At 49.7% G+C, this 13,328-nt stretch overlaps 1 protein-coding gene across 17 annotated transcripts in view; it reads left to right on the top strand.

Moving 5' to 3' along the window:
• Positions 1-11,467, top strand: part of DNMT3A (DNA methyltransferase 3 alpha) — a 104,508-nt gene extending 93,041 nt beyond the window's left edge. For 13 of the 17 annotated variants that reach the window (XM_027966565.2, XM_042245882.1, XM_015094252.3 and 10 more), the window contains 4 exons: positions 946-1,031; positions 3,191-3,260; positions 3,923-4,041; positions 5,017-11,467. In XM_027966565.2, the coding sequence (XP_027822366.1) occupies positions 946-1,031; positions 3,191-3,260; positions 3,923-4,041; positions 5,017-5,158 (417 nt within the window). In that variant the 3' untranslated portion in view covers positions 5,159-11,467. The remainder of the gene's footprint in view (positions 1-945; positions 1,032-3,190; positions 3,261-3,922; positions 4,042-5,016) is intronic. The other 4 variants (XR_003588659.2, XR_006059125.1, XR_006059124.1 and 1 more) reach the window with 4 other exon arrangements.
• The last annotated feature ends 1,861 nt before the right edge of the window (positions 11,468-13,328 follow it).

Here is a 13,328-nt window from a genome sequence, read left to right as displayed (position 1 = left end):
CTCATCTGCATTGTGGAGCTGGGGACTGGGAACTTCTGCTTTGCAAGGGGCCCGGTGGGAAGCTCTGGGCTTCCCGAGTAGGCGAGGAGGAAGCCCACCCCTGATAGAATCCGTGGTCTCACTCTTAAGAGGTGGTATGTCAGTGTGGCCTCAGTGCTTGGAGGACCTAACTTTCATAAACAAGGTGGAGTGCCAGACTTGGCTTGGAGGTCTGTGTGGTGTTTCCCTGGGGGATCCTTTTGAGATGCCAGAATCAATTTTCCCAACCAGGATGGTTTGTCCTCACTCCCAGCCTCCATAATGGGTGCTTTACGCCACCTGGGAAGAAAACACGGTTTATCTCAGTTTTTACTTCACGTAATGTGGGTCCCAACTTGGCTGAGCCCAGTTTGGGCCTGTGCAGAGGGTTTCTGGGCCAGAGCCCTTCTTTGGCTGAGCAGTCTATGTGCCCAAGTCTTGGGTTCAGACCCCTCAAGCTGGTTGTTGACTGTGTTGGAGCAGGCATCTGTTTTGCTCACTATCGGGACATGCAGTAAAGACTTCCACACTTGTTGGAATGTTCTTTCCCAAAGCCTCCGGGTTAGCTGTAGCTGTGTGGTCCAATGAGGTGGACATCCACCACATGTGGTGTTCAAACTGACGTTAGGATTCCCCGGTCGCCCCAGCCTCCTCAAGTACCTAGCCATCAGCACCTGGTAGGCTAGTGGCTACTACATGGAACAGTGCAGATAGAACCTCTCCATCTTGGCAGTGTGGACCATGTGCGGGTCTAGAATGTTCCCGTGGGAGCATGTGGAATGTAGCTGAGTTTGATTCTGGCTTTTCCAGGGAGCTTCAGGCTATCACAGTGTGGCCTCCTGAGAGAGAAGTGAGAGCCTTTGAGGCTCTAAACTAACAAAGTTTCTTGGCCCGCTATAATATTCATCTCTCTCTTTTGTTTTATAGTCCAACCCTGTGATGATTGATGCCAAAGAAGTGTCAGCTGCGCACAGGGCCCGCTACTTCTGGGGGAACCTTCCTGGTATGAACAGGTTGGTGAGAGCTCCGTGTCCAGGTGGCCGTGGGTGGGTGTCTGCAGGCAGGATGATGGCGCAAGGGGTGGCCAGCCTCCCCTGCAGACCAGCTTTCTGCTCTGCCAAGTTTTGTCTTTCCTTTTCCTTGAGGAAGAAGGGGAGTCAGGGTGTAGAAAATAACTTGGCTAAGAATCGAAAAACTAGTGGTCTCAGATAGGACCTTTAAAAAGCACACTCTTGACACAGAAGACCATATATTGTGCTGCTGAGTTACAGGGTTGGTTCTCCTGTACTGGTGATGTGTTGAGAGTCAGCTAGTCCTTAGTTTCCTGAGGTAAAGCCACAGAGGATGTGTTTGGGAATGGGGAAGAGTGGTGCCCATTGCTGGGCCATACTGGCTCTGGAGACACTGTCTTGAAACAGCAGGCACCACACAGCTTAGAGCATCCTCCTCCACTTAACTGTTCACACGCATCGTCAGCATCAAGTCCTTTTTTGGGAAGATGCCCTTTGTGTAGGTTGCACAGGGATGTTAATGTCCCGGAATGAAGAAAACTTCATTTCTTCAGTGTAATAGTCATAAAAAGGCCTATGAGAAGAGACAACCAGGTTTCTCCCCTGGTAAAGCATCTGCCTCCAATGCGGGAGACCCAGGTTCAATCTCTGGGTCGGGAAGATCCTCTGGAGAAGGAAATGGCAACCCACTCCTGTATTCTTGCCTGGAAAATCCATGAACGGAGGATCCTGGCAGGCTACAGTCCATGGGGTTGCAAAGAGTCGGACACGACTGAGCCGACTTCACTCACTTTATGAGGAGAAAAGAATTCTGGTTGAGAGTCAGCAGTTTAGAAGCAGAGGGAGACTCCCCCAATTGCGATAATATATTACAAAGAGAAGTATTTTCCAGAGTGTTTTAAGTTTGGTTTTTTAAAAAATTATTTTAAAATTGGAGGATAATCACACTATTGTGATTTTTGCCATGTATCAGCATGAATCGGCCATAGGCTTACATGTGTCCCCTCCCTTCCAAACCGCCTCCCACCCCCCACCCCAAGTGTGGATTTAAATCTCCATGGTTTCCTTATAAATTAGATGAACCATTTAACCTGAACTCAGTCATCTACTATGCCTCTCTGCCAATAGCAGAAGGTTTTAGGAACTTCCCAGTCTCAGACCTGTTTGGCAAAGCTCCTGTCTTTCTTGAGGGCTTGTGGCTCAGAAGGAGGTGGGTCAGTGGGCACCTGACCTAAAAACTATCTTGGTGTCCCCCTAACCTTCCCAGGATGTCTGTGAATATTGGATAGGGTGGATTGGCTTATGTGGTCTAGTATTTTTATAGAGCCACTAAGTGATTATCTCCTGACAGACCTTGGACCTGTGGGATTTTTCTTACCTGCTTCTTCCAAGCCTAAAATTTTAGAACTCTGAGCTTCCAGGAGGAGCGGAGGTACTGCAGGGGACAAAGTACAAGCACAAAGGGACAAAGTACAGGATGTGTGTGTGTGTGTATGCACATGTGCACATAAACAGAGGGGAGTTCGGAGGTGCAGTTTGACTGTGGGTCCTGGGTGGTGGACCACTACGTGAAACCTTTAGTAAATAATCCTAAATGTCAGAAAAGGCCATCACCGAAAGTGATGCTTAGTGATCTGGTCTACCTTCTGAGAAGTGACACGTTTAGTGTCGCAGAATTTTAGTCGTCTGGGGACTGGGCAGAATTTAAGTTCTTGTTAACTGTACATGTAAGTACAGTTACCGTTACAGTAAGTACAGTAAGTACAGTTGATGAGTGTCATCTGCCGTACACACCTGTAACCATCACCATAGTCGAAATACAGAACATTCTGTCATGCCAAAGCTTGCTTCGTGATGAGTACTTTTCAGATGCAGTCTTTAGGGAACAGATTTAAAAATAATTGGATGTTTCCCCTTCTTGGCAGGCAGGCGTTATCTGTTTGTTTGTAGTTTGGGACCACTTTTGAGTTTACCTTAAAGGATTTGGTGCTTGATGGCCCTGTGTCCGTGAGTGGCCACAGTGTCTGTACCTGTGTTTGGGGGAGTTTGATGGGGGTTCTTTACTTCTCCATGTGAATCAGATGGTTGCTGGGTCAGTGCCGAGAGTGCATCCCTGCCATTCTCCTGGTTTCGGTCGTTACCCTCTCTCTCCTGCCTCCTAGGCCATTGGCATCCACTGTGAATGATAAGCTGGAGCTGCAGGAGTGTCTGGAGCACGGCCGAATAGCCAAGGTTAGCCCCAGCATCAAAGCCCTCTGCTAGGGGTAAGGAGAAGGGCAGGATGCGCTGGAGCGGCACCAGGGCTGTGTGCTGCCTGCGGAGGATGCAACTCGGGGTTGCAGTTGGCCAGAGGGGGAGGGTCCAGAGGAAAGCCTGAAGGGCAGGGGAAGAGGTTGGAATCCTTGCTGCTTACAACCGTTGCTTGCTGAGCATCGCCCCGCTGGTCCCATGGGAGGCAGACGCTAAGGAGTCTTGGCCAAGATTCCTGGGCTTTTGAATTACCAGGCCAGGATCATCATTGCATGAGCCTTCAGAGCAGATTCTCCTATGATGTGGCAGTTCCGTTTCTCTCTGGAGAAATCTCCTGGGACTGCTGGCACCCCAGGGGTGTCTTTGCACCCCTGGGTAATTTGGCATCCTTTTGCCTGTAAATCATTACTCCTGGGAAGAAAAACAGCTCTTAGAAGACTTGGGAAGGATGGTGACTCAAGCTGCTGTCTCTCTAGTCCTTGGCCAGCAGGATTGGAATGAGGACAGCTGGGTGCCCTCTGTGTAGGAGGAAGAGCAGGGAAACCCTGGCCCCTGGATGGAGCAGGCGTTGTAGGCTTTGGACGTGGCAGTCGCTGTCAGCTGCGGATGAGTGCTCATCTCCCGTTTCCTCTCCCATCTTCTAGTTCAGCAAAGTGAGGACCATTACTACTAGGTCGAACTCCATAAAGCAGGGCAAAGACCAGCATTTCCCCGTCTTCATGAATGAGAAAGAGGACATCTTATGGTGCACTGAAATGGAAAGGTACCCACTCTTTGTGCTGGTGGGGGGTGGGATCCCGGCCTCTGTGCCAGGCTCAGATCCCCTGCAGACATCGTGTGAGTGGTGGGTTTATTTTCCCAGGCATTTCCCAACATGGCTGGTGCCTGGGGAAGACTCTGGATTGTGAGGCTGGGCTAAACTAGGGGGCATCTAGGAATCTGTCCCTGGTGCCTTGGCTCCCAGCAGTCCTGCTCACCTCCAAGGAGACACTGCAGCTGCAGAAGCTTCCCTGCTCCACGCCGCTCATGTTAGGTTCTTTGTAGACCAAGACAGCATGGGAGCAAATGGGCCTTACAGCCTCAGTGCCCTCATTTGTGCAGACTGGACTTGAGTCCTCATTCTTGGGGTAACTGTGATTTAGCCAAACAAAGAGACATGTAACACACAACCAGAGCAAGCAGAAGCTCCTGGCATCAGGCATGAGTTGGGAGCCTTGCAGAGTTTTCCGTCGTCCAGGGGTGGGGTTGGGAAGACACAGGGGTGTGTGTTTATTACAGACTTGAGATGCCCACTGTGGGTCTCAGTCTCAGGTGAAGCGTGTCCTGGATGTGTTTTTCACAAACACTGACTTTGTTTCTGGGCTTCCTGTGTGGGTCAGCGGTAAAGAGTCCACCTGCCAGCGCAGGAAACAAGCGGGTGATGCAGGTTTGATCCCTGAGTTGGGTTGATCCCCTGAAAGAGGAAATGGCCACCCACTCTGCTATTCTTGCCTGTGAAATCCCATAGACAGAGGAGTTTGGTGAGCTATATAGTCCATGGGATTTGCAGAGTCACACACAACTGAGCGCACACACGTTTGTTTCTGTTGTGTGGTGAATCTCTCAACAGTCATCACCTTAACTTGCCTTTGGACCCACAGAAAGTAGCCAGGCGCCTGAGACTCGAATTGGTTATCACAGACACAGGATTGCCCCAGGCCGGCGCTGACCCCTGCCCCTCTCTGCCTTTTCTCCCCAGGGTGTTTGGCTTCCCTGTCCACTATACCGACGTCTCCAACATGAGCCGCTTGGCGAGGCAGAGACTGCTGGGCCGGTCGTGGAGCGTGCCGGTCATCCGCCACCTCTTCGCTCCGCTGAAGGAATATTTTGCTTGTGTGTAAGGGACGTGAGGGCAAATCGAGGTAGTGACACAAGGTTAAATAGACAAACAAAAAACACAAAACACAACAAAACACCAACAACGTGAGGATGGAGAGAAGTATCAGCACCCAGAAGAGAAAAAGGAATTTAAAACAAAACAAACAAACCCCACAGAGGCGGAAATTCCGGAGGGCTTTGCCTTGCAAAAAGGGTTGGACATCATCTCCTGATTTTTCGATGTTAATCTTCAGTCCTATTTAAAAACAAAACCAAGCTCCCTCCCTACCCCCACTACCCCCTTTTTTTCTGGTCAAACCTTTGTTTTCTACTCTTTTCAGAGGGGTTTTCTGTTTGTTTGGGTTTTTGTTTCTTGCTGTGACTGAAACAAGAGGGTTTATTGCAGCAAAAAAAAAAAAAAAAAAAATCAGTAACGAAAAATAGTAACCATACCTTGCAGAGGAAAGATGGGAGAGAAGGAAAAAAAGGAAATTCTATAGAAATCTATATATTGGATTTTTTTTTTTTTTTTTTTTACTATATATCTTTTTTTTGTTGTTGTCTCTAGCCTGATCAGATAGGAGCACAAGCAGGGGACAGAAAACAGACACTCAGGAGGCAGAGGCCCCTCCCAGCCACTGAGCTGTCTTGCCAGCACCATTCCTGGTCATGCAGATCACAACCCAACTAGCAGCAGAGAGACGAGAACACCACACAAGACCCTTTTATACAGTATTCAGGTGCCTACCACACAGGAAACCTTGAAGAAAATCAGTTTCTAGAAGCCGCTGTTACCTCTTGTTTACAGTTTATATATATATGATAGAAATGAGATATATATATAAAAGGTACTGTTAACTACTGTACAACCCGACTTCATAATGGTGCTTTACAACAGCGAGATGAGTAAAAACATCAGCTTCCACGTTGCCTTATGTGCAAAGGGTTTTAACCAAGGATGGAGAAAGGGAGACAGCTTGGAGGTGAATCGTTTCCGTGGTGGGGTGTTTGATTTCCCCTTGGTGTTTAACAAGGTGTGAAGGAGAATTTGGGAACAGCGTTCTCCCGCTTCTCCCTGCCAAAAAAGGGGGGTGAGATTCGGTGGTTGGGACCGTGGAAAGCTGAGAGTGGGATCCATCCAGGCTCACGCAATAACCTTTTGATTTTTTTCGAAAAGGAGACTCCCTCGGCAAGATGGCAGGATGAGGGGTCTTCATTCCCAATTTCTCACATTAGCCGATTTGAGGGCTCCTTGCGGTGGGATCAGAAAAAAAATCCAGAGTGCGGGCAAGTGACAATTCAGACCCCACCTGGAGCAAATAAAAAAACATACAAAACGTACTGGTGCTCTCCTGTCTAAGTCGCTTTTTGTGTGTTCTTTTATGAGGTCCCCGCCATCCACCCTCTGTGCACAAGGCGGCTTCCAGCCCCTGGAATGTGATGTTTTTGGTCATCTCCAAAGGCTGCAGTTTTATACTGGGAGGCTGATGACACCTTTTGTTATAATTATTCTTATGGTTCTGGTTATAATTATGTTTGTTTTCAGATTTTCTTTTAAGAAAACAAAAACCCAACCCCCCCTCCCTTTAGGTTTCAAACCAAGGTGCGGGGAGCAGGGTGCTTCGAAGTTAGTGGTGGCCCTGGTGCCCTGGCTCCCCACCCCTCGGGCCAGGTGGGCCACCAGGCGTGGTGGGCAACAGCTGAGCGGCCAGGGAGGGTGTCCCTGAGGCCGGCCTTCCGGGCGTATCCCTCTTCTCTTCTGCTTCCCTCCTCTCGAGTCACGTGTGTCAGGGCTGGAGGGAGGACCAGGCCCCTCTCTCCTCGCGTGTGTGATCGGAGTGGTGTGTATTTTTTTTCTAGTACTTGGTCTGATGAAAGCTGTGCTCTTACCTCGAGTCGGCAGCACCTGGAGCCCCAAGTGCACGACACTTGGTTCCGCTTCCCACCGAGGCAGGCGGCCTGGCGTTGGCGGTAGGCAGGGATGGCGTGGGTGGCTCCAGGGTGAGGGCCCAATGGGCAGACGCCTGCCTGAATAGATGGGGTGTAGATATGTGGCATATAGAGATATATATTTTATAATGGGAGGGGGGAATGGCACCTCCTGGGACTGGCAGGGCTGGGAGGTGTGCTGTCAAGCACATGGTCCCATGTTCGCATCCCTAGAAAGATAGGGCCTATGGTGATAGGCGCTATATAAATACATAGATAGGGTCATGTATAAGAAATATTATGTCGTGGGGAGTGGGGGAAGGAGGCTTAGAAGGCTGAGTCTCGGGCCCCACTGCAGACAAGCCCCACACCAATCAATCAGTCCCACACGCACACACAGGAACATGTTTCTATACCGATGCATAACAAATGCACGTGCACACACACACACACACACACACACACACACACACACACAGCCAGGGAGCTCCCAGTGCTCTTCTCCCCAGGATTCAGGACTTTGCGGAGTCGGCCCTGCAGCTCTTTACCTCTGTTGCCCTGTTTGCAGGTAGACTGTCAATCCCAGAAGTTGCTAGGTGCTGAAGACAGGAAAAGGAGGAGGTTTTCTTTTAGCAGGTGCTCTCCTCTAGCAGGTAGCGTTCTATCTCTTTTGCCCCTGGTGATGTCAAAAGATTCTTCTGTTAGCAACCTGTGACACTGACCTGCAACCCTAGGCACCAGTCAAGTCAGCCCTCAGCTCCCCCTACCTATTCTCCCCCGTCCAAAATGAATCTGACGTCCAGGGCTGTCTTGGCCAGGGGGCTTCCATTGGAAAGAAATGGGACAGCAAACCTCATCTTTGGAATAAAGCAAATTAGTAATTTGTTAAAAAAAAAATTAACCAAGCTTTGAATCCCTGCTCATTGCTCAGGAGTAAGCTCACAGCTGGTGGCCATGGTCTCCCACTCCTTTTAGGGGCTGCTTAGTCCCACACCCCAAGCTACTCATTTCCTTATCAGATTGGTTTTTAAGATCATACCCAGTTGCTTCCTGCCAGCTCCATGCCGTGATGGCAGGTGGTGACGGTGGGCTCCCCCGGGGCTGGAGCAGCTGGTGGGGGGGTGTTCCCTCTGCCCCTCCCTCATTGGAATCTGTACCCAACTGTGGTGCTCACCCTGACCCCCTCCTCCAGCCAGGTTCCATCTTCCCGGCCCGGAGCCCACCAGCACAACTCTGGAGGGCGGGGGAGGAGGGCTGCGCAGACAGTCCAAGGTGCTCCCTCCCCTGGCGGCGGCCGATGCTAAGGTCTTCCCAGCCCGTGTCAGGACTGTCTCTTCCTCTGCGGACCTTCTGTTCTGCTAGGCTATGTGTGTGCAGGAGTTTGCTTTTCCCAGTGGCCCAAGTTCCATCCAGGGAGCTTGCATGGGAAAGAAACTTGGTAGCCAAGGATGTGGCAAGCCTTGAGGGGTCAGCGTGGGCCAGCCAGCTTGCTTATTGTGGCTGATCCTTTTTCCTCCTGGTCTGGCAACCTGACTTGGCCAGAGGCCCCCTTGCAGGGATGAGCATTAACAATTGCCAGCTTTTCTTCCAGCCACACCTGGGGGCTTGGTCCCACAGTAGAACTTGGCAAGTCCCAAGGGGACCTTGGGAATGTGCCAACTTGGCCAGGCTGGGGTGCTCTTCACAATCTCCTTCCAACCCCTGGGGTGCCTCTGGGTATACCTTCTAAAGGAGAGTTGTGCTTGGACAGGCCTGGTCAAGGTTGTGCGTGGATTAAGGTGGGGGATCATTGGTAGAGGCAGTGCAGTGGGAGAAACCAGGAAGGCCTTTGGAAAATTCTGGAGCATGTTCTTGGTGGAGTTTTGTTTCTCTTGAGCAGGCTCATTTACAAATTCCTGGAAATGGGGGTTTCCAGGGACTTAGGGTGGTACCCCCTACTTACTGCAGGTGCCAAGTGGAGTGTGGTGCCAAAGAGATCCGTGGCTCTGGGCTGGGGGAACTGGCTGAGGTCACAGAGCTGGGGGTTGCCTGCCCAAGGAGGAAGCTGGTCCTTGGCCATAAGCTGCTGTACTCTGGGGGCCTCGAGCTGGTTGGTGCCGACCCCCTTCCCTGGGGACCAGCCGAAGCACGTAGGCTGGGAGCTGGGGGTGAAGGCTGGTGGGGTCTTGTAGTCAGAGGACAGCCACCCGGGTGTGCCACTGTCTGTTTTTCTTTCTTAGACCTCAGAATCTTCCTGCTGTTGAACATTCTAGAAATACTTCCCAAAAGAGTACGGGGGGCCGCTTTGCTTTTGAGATGGGCCTGGGAGAGGTTGGCTGGCGAAGGTGCCTGTGTGGGTTTTTAATGAGTTTGTACGATGTGGATTGGGACAGGCCGACCCAGCAGGAAGGAAGGCTAGTGGACATTGAACTAGTCTCCCCCTACTTCCCGAGCAATTGGCAATTCTGGGGAAACCTCGATGGGAATAGCACCATCTCCAGCACAGGATGGTGTACAACAGGAACAAGGAAAGGATTCTTTCAGCATTGCCATCCAGGGAGTAGTCTTAGTCTTCATCTCACTGATGACAAAAGTTATATATAAAGTGGGTCTCGGAGGCGGTTTTGAATTCCTGTTGTCCTGCCTGGTGCAGAGATGCTATGGCAAGGGTGTCTTTAAGAGGTGTCGTTTTCAGGGAACTTGCAGAGTTAGGGCCATGGGACCTGCCTGGCACCGCGATCAGATCTGATGAGAGCTGGTTGTTACTTGTGGTTAGCAGAGCCCAGATGCTGGTGAGAACTGGGTTCCTAGCCAGGCCCTGTTTTGATCCTGGGAGATGAGGAATCTGAATTTGTCATCAGGCAGGGTCTAGTCTGGACGCTTCCAGCGCTTGTGGTCAGAGATGACACTGGAGTTGTCCAGCTCTCTTTTCCTCCACCTTTGGAGGGATGGCGTGGAGCTGGAATCCCCACCCCTTCCCCACCCCCGCCCGGCTGTTCCCTGCTGGGGCAAGGATTAACCACAAGTGTTTGGAGGATCTAAGAGGAAAGAGGACAGGTTTATATCAAGGATGGACTCCACTGTTCTAGCAGAAGCTCTTGGATCTTTACATTTTGGTAAAGGAAGGCTGGGGTCTTTAGGATGTGAGGTCAGCCCCTCTTGCACTGTGTGTTCCAGAGACCCAGCTGAGCAGGCCTTTGGTTGGCCACCTCCTGTTCACCGCTGGCCCTTGACAGTGGAGTCCAGGGGAGAGGGACAGACAAGCAGGTCAGAAGCAGTGAGGACAAGGATGGAAGGTCCTTGGCTGGTCATGACTGGCGGAAATTGCCCTGGCGGAAGCCCCCAGACTCCTGTAACTCCCCTAACTGGAAAACTCCCCCGAGGGGCATGGGAGGGTGGCTTTCTCAACCTCCAGTCTCATGGCCTCCAGCCCTGGGCCCGAGAACATGAGCAGGGATCCGAAAGCATCACCGGAGTCCCATTTCACTTCACAGACTGATTTGGTAGCACAGCCCTAGAATCCAACCAACCACAAAAATACCGAAATTCCTTAGAATACGCAGAGGGAGGAGGTGACTCAACAAGGTGCTAAAACATTTTATTAAAAATATATATTGTTAAATTAAGTCTGCTGTCTGGACAATGACTGTTTGTTTTGTTTCCTTGTAGTGGAGTTTAAAAGAGACTATTATTTTACTCTGATATATTATTATTAAAAAGGCATTTTAACTTTGTACTTGAAAACTGAATGAGCGATTTCATGTGTTTTAGCTGAGGCATTGAAGCAGCGGGTGCTTACTTATTTGTGGGAAATCATGTATTCATACTGAAGAATAAACTCCGTAGCTGATTTGGTAATAACTTTTACTGTTACAGACGATTTCGCTTTGACCCCGGCGGGAGAACACTTTGACTGCACATTCCACGCAGCTAAATGCAGGACTTACTCCCCGACCCTTCCCTTCCCGGCCCTCTTTCCTTTTTCTTCAGTTCCTCTTCTGACTCTTTGTTGTTGTTGTTGTTGTTTTTTCTTCCTGGTTCCAGCATCCTTTCACCACTGTATTTTTTTTTTTTTTTTTTTTTAGGGTTGCTTCTCTATTTATTGACAATAATAATGTACATTTCACAGTCTGGTTCTGGGACATCGGGGAGGGGGTGTGAGAAGGCCCTGCGTGGGTCCCCACCACCACGCCCCCATGTCCTGTTGTATCTCTGTGTAAGTGATGCTCGTGACATAGCTGTTATGAAATAATTATAAAGAGGTCAGTGCGTACAGCAGATGTAGAAAGTCTGTCAATTCCGCCTTCATCACATTTTTTTTTTTTGTGCCCAGAAGAATATAATAAAGCTCCTTTCTAATGTACTTGTGCTGGAGAACACTTGAATAAATGGACTGTTTTTGTGCAAAAAGAAAAACGGAAAAAGCACCGTAATAATGTCCTTTTGTCTTGCGTCTCCTTCCCCCTGACATGACTGTTCTCAGCCTTCCCCAGAGAGGTTTAAGTGCCCCAGTCGGGAGGTCCTAGATTGGGTTTAGACAATGCAGTTCCTCCCTTTAAAACACCACCTGCATGAACATTGGATAAGGATTGTAAACCAGATGAAAAAAAGGGTGGTTTGATTGACTGGAAGGTCAAAGATCAGTTAGTGAGGTGTAGTTGCTAGAAAAGCAAATTCTGTCCAAGGCTGAGCCGGGAAGACGATCATCAGGGGGGTCACAGGGCTTTGGTCATTGGCACTGTTCCCCTCTCTTTGGGTTTTTTTCCCAAAACACAGGGGCATCCAGAAGAGAGCAGCGGTGTGGCGGACAGTCTGGACTGGGCAATGGACCCTGCGAGACGCAGGCGTTTGGCCTGAAAAAGGGAGACATGAGGGATGAGTGCGGACAGTGACAGGGCGAACCCCAGGGGTGGGTGATTCTGGGTCGTTCTATGTGGCAGGTGGAAGAGGGGCCTGTGGGCAGAGGTGAGCCTGTTTCAGCTCAGCATAGGGAGATCCTGTTTCACTCCTGGCCAGCAGTACTAGGGCTGCCCTGAGGACAGCAAAACCCTGGTTGATCAAGAGGTGCTGAACAGCCCCTGGGGCTCATGCTGGGCTTCCCTGAGACTCCAAGTCTGGGTTCTTCTGGCTGACCCGTCCCTCCTTGGCGCTGTCTTGCTAGTAGACAGTGCCTTGTGGTTGGAAGAGCCTGTCCACACACGACATCCCCTTTGTCCTCGTGATTCTTTGCCTGACGGTCACTAGTTCCCTGTCCTTCCATCTAAGAGACTGTTCTGAACAGACAGAAGAATTGGGCTTTTCCCATCACATCTCCTCCCTAAGACCCCCATGTCATGCTGCATGGAAATCCTAAGCGCCAAGCAGGTCCAGCCAACAGTTTCTTCTCTTAAGGGAGGCCTATTCAAGGTTTCTTTCCTACATTAGATTTTGGGGGAGGTTTAGGATGGCACCACTTTGCTGGCAGCTTTGAAAGAAATGATAAGGGGAAATTTTGAGAAAAAGAAAATAACAGGCTTCCCCCCCCCATTCCCCCCCCCCCCCCACCATGGGCACTTTTTATTTTCTTTACAAAATTGTAAATGTGTATTTAACTTCTACTTTTTTCTCGTATTTTTCAGTGTTGATGTAGAATTCTTTTTTAAAAAATGGCTGCATGGCATTTTCTTGTTGGATGTTTGTTTATATATATATATATATATATGCATTTTATTTTAGCTATAAATAGAGCTGCAATAAATATCTTTATATGTTGGCTTTCCCCCCCTATATTTTGTATTTTTTTTCTTTTAAGATACATTCCCAGAAATGAAACTTACTGAGGCAAAGTAGATGAATGTGGTTGTTGGATCCTGACACGTTTGCCTGATGTCCACCCAATCCTCAACTCTGAGTTCAGAAAGAAACAAATGTAGACTTTTGTTGGACAAACTCCAAAATGTGTTCATCTCAGTGAGAAAGACTCAAGACTCTGTGTGAGAGAGAAGCTGGAGATCTATAGCTACAAGCCAGAGACGGGAGCAATACTATTTGGTCACTAAATTTTGCAAGTGAGCTCATTTGGAGTGCAGGCCTGGAGGAAGCCTGGTAGACACTGAGAGTCTAGCTCCAAAGCTAAGGAGAAATGGGAGGGTGTTTTTGGTGCCTTCCTGCTCTGTAAGCCAAGGCTGAGCACCCCAGTGTCATCAGCTGGGGGGTGGGAGGTCTGGCCAGAGCTTATGGGAGGGAGCTGCTGGGGCCATTTCATTACTAGAAACCATCCTGTGAAGTTATTTGATGATAGAGGGG

The sequence above is a fragment of the Ovis aries genome, chromosome 3 (genome assembly GCF_016772045.2).
Source record: "Ovis aries strain OAR_USU_Benz2616 breed Rambouillet chromosome 3, ARS-UI_Ramb_v3.0, whole genome shotgun sequence".
NCBI classification, from domain to species: domain Eukaryota; kingdom Metazoa; phylum Chordata; class Mammalia; order Artiodactyla; family Bovidae; genus Ovis; species Ovis aries.
Note: the sequence above shows the minus strand (reverse complement) of the source record. Positions and strands in the feature narration are given on the sequence as shown.